Source organism: Passer domesticus, chromosome 12 (genome assembly GCF_036417665.1).
Source record: "Passer domesticus isolate bPasDom1 chromosome 12, bPasDom1.hap1, whole genome shotgun sequence".
NCBI classification, from domain to species: Eukaryota; Metazoa; Chordata; class Aves; order Passeriformes; family Passeridae; genus Passer; species Passer domesticus.
The window spans coordinates 11,509,568-11,520,394 of NC_087485.1; the positions used below are offsets into that span (position 1 = coordinate 11,509,568).

Below are 10,827 nucleotides of genomic sequence, written 5' to 3' on the forward strand. Positions count from 1 at the left end.
TATGGCATTGCTTGTGCTTTTGTGCAGCATGAAAATGGAAACTGCTTCAACTGCAGAAGAAGCCAGGCTGAGTAAACTTGAGAGACAGAACAAGTGACTTCAAGCCTTAAAATATATGGGAGTGCAAAGGTGTGCAACTGCCAACTAAACATGTTAACAAGAGAGTTCTCACTAAGAGGTATGAGATTTACATGCTAGTCATTGTCACTGGTGCCTTCTCTAAATCTTTTCTCTCTACAGTTGTTTATGCTCCTCTGCAGTTAGTAATGGCCCTGATCTGGCACAGCCACACAAATACAGCTCCTCTCGGAAATCAGTTTGTATAGACTGGGGGCTTAGACGCATATTTTATTTGCAAACAGCTGGAACAGCTTAAGAAGTTACTGTACCACGCATTGTTGCCCCATGCAGGAGATTTCCATGTCATGCAAACGTTTGTGCCAATGCCAGAGCAGCACAGCCTGGTGGGACGGGGCCATCCAGGCAGGGAGGAGCCGTGGTCAGGACAGGTTTGATCACCACAGTTAGCCCCTGCTCCAAATTCACTCACGTGCAGTTCTAGACTGAAACACTGCTCATGCTGTGCTGTCAGTGCTCTGCTTCCTGCACAAGGATGAGTGACACTGATGATGTTTAGGATTGGGTGCTCATGTTGCAAGCTTCTGAGGAAAAGTGTCTTTTCATGCTCTCAGAAGTGAGTAAATGATGTATCCTTCTTTGCAAATGGAAGTAGAATAAACAGTAGTGTTTGGTGTAATTCCTAAATGTGCCATAATGTCTAATATTCAAGGACAATTCTCCCTCTTTTGTTTTGCCTGTTGCAGTACATGACAAGCAGCTGAATTGCTGAACCATTACAGACTGGGGCTACATTTGTCTTTGCACGTATGATTTTTGCACCACATAGCTTTAGTATTATCTAAAACCTACTCAAGCTTTAAATTCTCATTCAGGTAGTACTTCTAGGGTGTCAGTGGCTAGCAGCAAGCTCAGATGAGCTTAATGATTGTGTACAGTCCTGGGGAGAGCCAGCTAGTCTGCAGAAAGCTGCTTAAGGATGTAAATAGACATGTTCTGCAGCCCTGGACACTGCATTTGAGAGGGAATTTGAAGTTCTGCAAAGAAGGACTGAAACACAGAATACGTAACTCAGGGTGAGATTCAAGACATGGCTTGTACAGCAGGATGAAAGTCCAGGCTTACTATATAAAGCATATGAAGGATGGAAACAATTTTTCTAACCCCAAATCTGGTTTCTGGATTTCTGAGGAAGGGTCTTTTAAGTCTCTTTGTGAGGATTGCTCTTTGAATTCTGTTACTTGAGCTTTTCTTACGTAAGGAAAGGAAACTGTGAGTCTCATTTTCTGGGTGATAACTGTGTGATCTTGGGTTTATGAAGCAGTACTTTTCAAGGCTCTTTCTGGGTCACTGATGTAGTATCTGCTGATAGTTCAGTAGAGCTGGCTGGCAGCTCAGTGCTCAACTCTTTCTTTTCTGCTGAGGAATTTTTCTAAGAAATCAGAAATTCCTGGAGTTACCTTTTGAGGTAGGTAATGGCTGTTGTTGCCATCTGAACATTTATGATCATTAATGGGAAGAAAAGAAAATGCAAAAATGTGGCTGGGGATCAGATTGCTCCATGAGGAAATGGGCTCCCCACAGGATCCAGATTGTGCATGCAGAAGTCTGTGAGCAAACATATTTGCACTCAGAGAGCTGTGTCCTGCACAGCACCATTGCAGACCAGTTCTCTTAACAGGCTGGCTCAAACTGGGGGCAAAAGGTGGATGGGGAGAATTCTGCTTAGCTCAGGCATGGAAAGCAGAACATTATTCATGAGGCATTTACTTTATTGCAACTAGCTGCTGCCAGGCCAGCTCCTTGTGTTGATGCAGAGAGCATGACAATTTTCACGTTGTAAACACCATGCATTAATCAGGGCACCTCAATATTATGCAAACAAAATGTATGTACTTACAAATACTTCCACTGTATTCGAATCAAAAATATGTCAGGAAAAGGAGAGGGGTTGTCAGGTTCATTTCATTAGGCAAGAAATTTGGGACTCTACAGGCAACATTCCCCCTGAGGTTTGAAGCATGTTTAGTCTTTAATCACTACATATTCTCCAGTTTAAAATGAAACATTCAAATGTAAATAAACGTGTGTACTTTGTAACTCTGATTTGCGGTGTAAATCTTTTTGTGACAACAGGTCTTACTTTGTTAGATGGCTACCCTGTAGAAATCGTCTGTCAGCTCTGTTTCAGAGAAAATATTAATGTGAAATTTTGTCCTCACGTTTATATTTTGACAGAGTACAAAACAGAAGCACTTTTGTCAAGTTCTTCTTGACAAAAGAATTTTTGTGTAATTTTAATTTAAAGGTAAGCAGATGCTAAGGGAACACCTTTTTAAGAACATATATTTTTCCCTAAATATCCTGGAAAATACATCCCTTAGTCCTGCTCCTTCATTTGTTTTTAAATTACTCCCAATTCCATATTTTATACTATTTTAAGTAATACTTTGACAAAGAAATTATAACTATAATATTTTATAAAAAATTGACACTAAAGCTCCCATTAATAGATACCTGGATGAACAGTGATAGAAACTGTGAAGTTTTCCTACTGTTTAAAGGCACTTTCCATAAAACAAGATGCTTGGAGGAATTATTGGCTGATATTGGAGGTTACATCTCATAATCTGATATTAGATGTAATTATTCATTACTCTTCTTTTGTTATGTATATAATTCATATTTCAGTATCCTTTTTTTTCCCTTGTCCTATCCACAGTTTTTTTCTATGTTGAGAGACATTACAATATGTCTTTGAAAGATGTCTTTGTAGCTCAGAATTGATTTTTTTTTTTTTTAATCTAAGGCTGGAGAAATCTCTGTCACTTCATTTCTAAACTTCTGGTTTTCTGGTGGAGCCACATGGTGGCTTTATATGGCTACGATACACTAGGATATTAAAAAAAAATTAAACTGGGATGCAAAGGCATGTGGCTTGCAGATAAAACTTCTCCTGTGGCATCAAATAAAAATCTTGGTTCTTTATAGAATTTATAGATTCATTGTGTCCATACCTGATGACCACTGTGTAACAAATCAGTGACCTAAGCAGCCTACCTGAAATACCCTCCAATTTATTTTTTAACCCCCAAAAAGGCATATACAGCATAAAGTGATACCTTGGGATCAATAATAATGTTAGAATCAAGACACTTTCTCAATTATATGGTATTTAATAATTTTTAAAAAGTTAATTTTTAACACAGGAAAGAAGACATTCTGAGATATATATACATATATATATATATGTACATAAAGATATCAGAGGAAATAATGGTGGACCTGAGGGTGCGAAAGTATTTATAATTACTAGCACTCTCTAGTCCTGTAAAAGTGCATGGAAGTCTTTTGCAGTGTTGCATATTTATGTGTTTGTTGCTTTCCTGCCTTGTGGGCTGTACATACAGAGTTGCCCATACACTGATGCACGAGATTTTTTTTTACTCCTTGGGTTTTAACATTCTTGCCCGAGTGAGAGAATTTTCCATCCAGCTTGTTTACTTCATGATTTATGTCTAAATTGACAGAGTCCTTCGGAGGCATTCGTGTTAAATTTGAAACAAACATATTTAATGCTTGCGTTGTAATAAAACAGCTAAAAGAGCAGATTAAAAAGATATGCACAGAGGGGTCTGATTGATTGAGGGATTGATTTTACTACTTTTCCCGTAGGTGGGTAGTGATGGCTGTAAATCTCCTGATAATCATTTCAGAAGCACCTTCATCAATAAACTCAAAAGGGACAGCTAGGTGTAAAAATTTGCCAGCCATCAGGTCAAACAAAAGGCAGCTAATGTGTGTGAAGAAAGAATTGAATTGAATAATCTCACCTTGGCTGGTTATGGCATTAGTCATTTTTATCTCGGGGGCGGAGGAGTCCCCATCACTGCGATTTAGGGGAGAGAAAGGGAGAGGTTCTTTCCCTCTATTTTTTCCCCATTTTTCCTTTGACTAAACCCGTATTGCTTACGATTCAGTTATGCGGGTAAAAGCTTGTGTTTGTGAGCAATGATCAATTATTAGTTGTCAGTAATAATGGCGAATTCTGGTCCCCCCTCCTCTTCTTTTTTTTTTTCTCCCCTTTTTTTTGTCTTTCTTTCCCTTGGAGAATTACTATTAGAACATTTTAAAAAATTTAAAAAAAAAAAAAAGGCAGAAGAGAGCAAGAAAGGGGAAAACTGACAGCATTCCCACAAAAGTAGTGCTACCTAAACCCACACAGTCACAGGACTTGCAATGTCCACAGTGAATAGCGTGATCCGGGCTATTGATAATGAAACAATTCCGGAGAGCTGGTGCTCGCTGCCCCGGGGTAGCTGCGCCCCAGGACTGTCTCAAAAGTTTATTATACATCGGAGCATAAAGCCAAGTTCCCAGCTGACTGCAGCATCTGGAAGCCCCTAATTACACACATTTCTAAAATATATGTAACCTGTGTTAGCAGACAAACGGCGAACTTGCGAGGTCAGCTGGAGCGCCGTTCGGAACTCCAGCGAAGTGCGGCTTTTTCAGTTAAAATAGAGGCAAACAGAGAACATAGAAAACGGAGGAGGAAAAGAAGGAAGGAAAAAAAAACTCCATAAATAAAAGCCAAGCGCCCTGCCAGGCGGGTATTTCGGCAGGGTGAAGGTGCGAGCGTGCGGGGCCGGCGCGGAGCCGCAGGTTGGGCTGCCCCGAGCCTCGGCTGCCGCCGCCGGGAGCCGCGCCCGCCCCGCGCCGCCCGGGGGTCACGGGCACAAAACCTGAAATCAACTGCATTTCCTTCCCCCCACCCGCACCCCACGATAGTTATTGAAGGTGTTTTAGAACTACGAGGGGACCGCGCAGCTTTTAACTCCGTCGTGCGAAGGGTGTTGCGTCTGTTCGCAAACCTGAATAACAATAATACAGTCTAGTGTGATGCATCTCATTGGAATCGTCTCTCGGCAGAATGAACTGCAAATTATCCCCTGTTTACCATCTCCCTTCAGTGCTCATCTCAATGAACTGGAGATCGATCCCCACCACGGGTGTCTTGCAGCCAGGCTGATTTGCATTGAAGCACATTAGAAAGCCTCCCACCTCCATTAAAAAGAATAATCCGAGAGGGGGAAAAAAAATCTCCAAGGTGTGGCGGGGAGGGAAAAATATGTCACTGTCATTCGGAGCATCGAGAGGGAAAACCCGGGATCAGAGTATTTACGCTTGTGAACTCTCACAACTTCTGTTAGAGACAATGACGTTTAATTGATGTATTGCTATCAACAACAATAAAGACCGATTTTTCTCTAGCCCTGGCACTGCTGCTCTGCCCCCACCCATTCCCCACCCCTCCCGGCCCCCAGCAAAGGAGAGGAAAACAAACAATAAATAATCAATCGGTCTTGGATGAAATACCAGGCGCCGCTTTAACACTAGCGAGGAGAAGAGAAACGGAAAAAAAAAGTTGTAAAACTTAATTTCTCCAAATTAATTTCTTTTTCTTTAAGCTACTCTTTTTCGTCTTGTTGTTGCTGTTGTTGGTTTTTTAATTACCTGTCCACGGCCGCCTTTTTCCAGCCACGAAGCAAAGGTACTGCGCATCTGGGGAAATTTGTCTCAAGCTTAATCGGCAAAAGTATAATGAAATTGTGAACGCGAATAATTTTGGGAGATCGTCTAGCTTAGGAACGTAGGAAGCTAATGGAGTGATTGATACAGTTAGAAATACAGGCATAAAGGTGCAGATAGATCCGCGTGGGTATTTTGTGTGCATCTACGTGTGGCTAGCAGTAAGTAAGGAGTGCGTTTCTGCGCGTTCAGGTTCGGTTTCTTTCCCACTGTCTCAGGGTATGGAGGGTGACAGCCTGCGCTGAGTGTATCCATCTCTGCCGAAACATCTCTTTAAATATTCAGTGAAAAATAATGTCATGTGAAGTACCACCTATAGCAACATTATTATCTTCATTCTTCAACATCATCCCCGCTGATAGCTTCGTTTGTCTTTTTCTCAAAATCTACTGTACCGAATGCTGCGGGGAGGGAGGGGGCTCGCCCTGTGCAGAAATGAAAAGAAGCATCAGTGACCACTTTGCAACGCTGACTAAATACTGGAGTGGCACCTGGGAGGATTTTTCGGTTCGTATGCGTTTGTTTGGTTGGTTTTTGAGGCTGTTTTTCTTTCCCCCACCCTTATTGATAAACGTTTTACAATCTCTTTCGTTTAATAATGAGAAGAAAACTCCAGTAAGCCGGTTCCTCGAATGGGAAGATTTGTCCCTCTCCTTTTTCCTCTCGCTCACTCTCTAGGCTTTACCGGCTCATTTGAAATTGAAATGAGTTGGATCTGATCAGCCTCTTGCTTTTACAGAGAGTTTGTTAATATTAATACGGGAAAAAGGAGTAGCTTCTATAGAAGAGTAAATAATCCAGCGGGGGGAGTGGGAGGAGAGAGCACTAGATGGGTCAGGGTGGAGGGAAAGAAACGCCTGTGCTCCCGCTTCTGCCGGTTCAGCTTATTTTACAGAGTAACTTTCCGTGCCCGCAGCAGCGTGACGCGCGGAGGGGCGCGCAGAGCGGAGCTGGGGGCACCCACCATTTACCCACAGCGTACGTGTACCGCTGCATATACGAGATATTAAAAAGAGCCTTGTTTGTAGCCTCTGCGCAACTATACTTTTTAATTTCAAGATCGTGACATTTGTTTGTGAGAGGTCCCTCCTCGCGAGTAACACACGGGCGTGGAAGAGTTTGGCGCGTCCCGCGGCCGGAGCGCGGTGCCCGCAGGGTCCCGGTGCCGGCAGCGCAGGGGACCGGGCACAAGAAGCGGCTCGGGGAGCGCAGGGGCCGCGGGACGGCCCCGCCGCGCCGCACGGAGCGCAGCCCGGCCGGCTCCGCCTGCGCGCCCCGCGGCCCGGGCCGTTCCGCTCCGCTCCGCGCTCGGCGCGGCCGGCGGCGCCTCCGGCGGGCAGATGCGCGTCGCTCCCACGTCCGAGAGGGAACAAAAGTCAGGAGCGAGCCGGGGAGGGGGGGTCGGGGAGCGGAGCGGGGCCGCGGAGCGGGGCGCGCCCCCGGCCGCGGCCCCGCCGCCTCTCGCACCGCGCTCCCGGGCGGACTGACGGCCAGGGCAGCCAACCCGCGCGGCGCGGGGGCGGAGCGGCCGCCTGGTCCGCCCGCCGCTCCCAGCGGCGCCCTAATTGTCCTGGGAATGTGTGAGGTAAAAAACAAACCCTTCCTATTTTCAGCACCCCTCGGGCCGTGATATATGGAAAGAGAAGTGGTAGGGGGGTTGGGAGAGAGAGACCTGGGAGAGGGCGAAATGGATTTTTATTTGTAAATGCGGGGACAAGAGGAAGGGGGGAAAAAACCTCCAAGAAACAAAACCAAGGAAAAAAAATACACCAGAAACTTTTTTTGCAGCAGCGGGACGGAGCGAGCGGCGGCGGGGCCGGGCGCTCCCGGCGCAGGCACTTGCCGGGTGCGGGGCCGAGCCTCCGGGGCCGCTGCTCGCTGCCGGCCGCCCCGGCCGTGCGTCCTCCCCCGAGCGATTGTTGGTCACCCTGCCCTCCCTCCACCGGTGCGGACTGCGGGCGAGGAGGGGGGAGTTGAAAAAAAAAAAAAAAAGAAAAAAAAAAAAAGAAGAAAGAAAAAAGAAAAGTGAAACGCAGGGCAAAACTGCGGGAAGGAGGGCGGGAGGCGCGGGGAGCCCGTCGGGGCTGGAGGAAGGGGCGAAGGGAGACACATTCCTATAGTAACCGGGATGGCGCGATGCAGCTCCAGCTGGTTGCTAAGAGGGTTAAACTGTATCCAAACAGCTTTGGGGAAATCCAGCCCCTTCTCCTGCCACATGGATCGACTCATTGGGTGGGAGCGGCGGAGAGACAAGGGTCTCCAGCAAATCAGCGCCTAATTGATTAAGGCGAGCTGGTTTGAATAGAGCTGGCCATGTGCCAATCGCCTTTCAAAGAGCCCCTCTATGATTAATCGCAATGCATTATTGATAATCATAATTATAGCAGGACACATGCGCGGTGCGCGGAGGATCGGGGAGGCTGGGGGGGGGAGGCTCGATTTCCGTAATTTTGAGAAGATTTTTTTTTAGTAATTTTTTATTCTGCCCCAGCTGATGTTTGAGCCAGCATGTCGCGGAGGAAGCAGGCGAAGCCTCAGCATTTCCAATCCGATCCCGATCTGGCCTTGTTATCCCAGCGAAATGGTGAGTTCTTCTCCTCTCCCTCGCACACATTTTAACACAAACACACACAAAATATATGAACTTACCTTGTGGGGAGTCGGAACCGCGCCGGGCACTGGTGCGGGACAACAGGATCTCCCGGAGTTATATGCGGGGGGGAGGGGGGTCCTTCTGAGGTTTTGGTCCAAGTTGTTGGGTTTTATCTTATTTTTTTTAACTCAGCGTTTTGTTTCGTCTGTTTCTTAACGAAACTCCAAACTCTTTCCGTTTTTTGATGTTTTCCCTCCGCCCTCTCCCAGCGGGGCGGTCTGGCATCCTGAGCCCGCGGGAGATGGATCCGCGCCCCCCGCGTCTCTCTCCGCGCCCCGCGGAGCTGGGAAACAAAGTGGGGCTGCGGTGGGGCGGCTGATCCCGTAGCCCCGCGGGACGGATGCCCCGTCCGGCCACACACGCTGCCCGCGCCGTCCCCCCGAAAGGGCCGGAAAATCCCCCCCGGGCACCCACTTTCTCGCCCGCCTCCCCCACCCCCCCGCGGACCCCGGCGCTCCCGCACCCCCCGCTCCCCCGCAGTCCCGCCGGGCGGAGGACGCTGCCCCGCAGCCCCGGCCTCCGGCTGCACCAAAGGCTTCCTGGAGGCGGAAAAGTTGCCGCCGCCGGGCCGGGCCGGGCCGGGCCGCGGGGGGATCGCCCCGTCCCGGGAGCCGCCGCCGCGCCGGGCTCCGCGCAGCCGCCGCGCTCAGAAGGGACACGGCGGCCCCAGCGCGGAGGCTCCGGGCAGCGGGGAGCCGATTTGCTTACCCTAAGGTTGTATTTTTTGGTTTGTTTTTTTTCTTTTTTTTTTTTTTTTTTCCTACGTCTCCCGCTTCCCTCCAAGCCGGTAAGCGAGGGATAAACGCTGGCTTTGTGTCTGCCAGGATTTTGCAGAGGGAGCGTGTGAAGTATCTTTTTCTTTTTTTTTTTTTTCCCTTACTCCCTTTTTCCTTCCCCTCCGGAACAGGGGGATTTCGCAGGAGTTCGGCGCAGCCCGGCGGGCGGCGGAGGGGACGTGCCTCCGCCCGTACCTGTGCTGGGACGCGGGGCGACAAGTGGTCGCTCCGCGGCGCGGCCGGGCGGCCCGGGGCAGCGTTCTCCCTGCCCCTGCCAGCGCAGGCTCCGGCCCCCCGGCGGCCATGAGGAGGGCGAGGGCCGGGGGGCCGCGGGGGGACGCGGCGGCCGCGGGTGCGGAGGGCGCCGCGGCGCAGAAGCGCTTCAGGCGGGCAGGTAAGGGAGGAGCGGGCGCGGCCGAGCCCCTGCGCCTCCCGGCCCGGCCCCGCCGCTCGGGAGCACCGGGCGCTTCCCGCGGCAGCTCCTCGGGGAGGCGGCGCGGGAGCCTCCGCGGGTGCCGGGCCCGCCGAGCCGCCCGGCCCCGCCGCCGTGCCCGCGGCTCTCGGCCGCGCCGGGACAGCGTCCCGGGCTCCGCGCGTGGAAACGGGGCGGAAAGTTTGCGGGATGTTGTGCTTCGCTGGGAGCGTTCGCCCGGCTTCCGAAATCCCCTGAATGCCCTTCTCGTACAGCAGCAAATAGATCAGCACTGGCTCCGCGGAGCTCTGCGAAATATTTCCTAAAAGTCATTTGGGTCCTGGGAGTCGATTTGGGGTTTTTAAGTGAGTTTTGTGAGTTTTGAATGCACTCGAGTTTTACGGTTTCCTCAGCATAACCCCCTTTCTCATCTCAGTAAACGTATTTATTTTTCTTACGATATTATTCCCACTTCCGCTCGAAGTTTGGAGTAGGAGTTGGAGAAGCGTTAGGTTTTTAGTTGTCTCTCATCGGCCTCCTGTGAAAGAATTTGGAACTTCTTAAAGTGAGCAGAGAAAAGAAAAGCAGAGAGGGATTTTTTTAATCTTCACTTCGTATGATTGCATCTTTTGACATTTGCTATCTTTTTTTGTTTGTTTTTAGTAGGTGGAATAGGTCAAAAACACTTCAAAGTATCTTTTTTTAAAGTAGCCGTTTTCTTCTGTTTTTAGTCTTTTGATCTGATTTTGCACATCGTTTTCAAATGAAGTACAGTGGGAGTGTGAGAAAGGAATGTTAACTGAGCAGCTTTCCTGCCTGTTGCTAAAGGATGTCCTTGAAGTAAGTTGGATCTTGCCTGAAATGATGGCATGGAAGTGAAGCTTTTGTTTCGTTTGGGTGGCTGTTGTAAGTTAAAGAAGGGAATGACGAAGTTTATTCTGTTTTAAAACAGTTTGCTAGGAAAAGCAGTGTACTCTACTATAAAATCTGTAGGAGCCTCCCCTCTCCCTTTCCAGTCCTGGTGCCGGGCTGTGGCTGGTTTTCATGGCAGGACGCTGAGTTTTGAGCCAGTTGCTCAGAAGGTGTGCTTTGTAATGGTGCTTCAGGGTTCAGAACGCTGCAGAAGCATTAGCATAGAGCTACCCCCGCCTTGCCGGGGTCCCCGGCCCTGGCAGCAGCTCCTCACTTGGGCAAGACATGGTGGGAGAGCTGCGGCGGGGACGAGTTTGCGTTATGTGCCTGTGAAATTGCAAAACAAAGCTTGGAAATTCGGAGCGCTTCTTTCTCCTCCTTTCAAGCTGTGAGTTCAGGTTTGC

At 48.8% G+C, this 10,827-nt stretch overlaps 1 protein-coding gene across 8 annotated transcripts in view; it reads left to right on the forward strand.

The window, feature by feature from the left end:
• The first annotated feature begins 39 nt into the window (after window positions 1-39).
• The window catches only part of SALL1 (spalt like transcription factor 1), a 23,809-nt gene continuing 13,021 nt past the window's right edge, over window positions 40-10,827 (forward strand). Inside the window, exons 1-2 of one of the 8 annotated variants that reach the window (XM_064386251.1) lie at window positions 40-178; window positions 8,162-8,254. In XM_064386251.1, the coding sequence (XP_064242321.1) occupies window positions 8,179-8,254 (76 nt within the window). In that variant the 5' untranslated portion in view covers window positions 40-178; window positions 8,162-8,178. Of the gene's footprint in view, window positions 179-5,493; window positions 5,633-7,236; window positions 7,256-7,337; window positions 7,616-7,734; window positions 8,070-8,121; window positions 8,255-8,896; window positions 9,038-10,242; window positions 10,352-10,827 lie in introns of those variants that run through there. The other 7 variants (XM_064386254.1, XM_064386257.1, XM_064386256.1 and 4 more) reach the window with 7 other exon arrangements.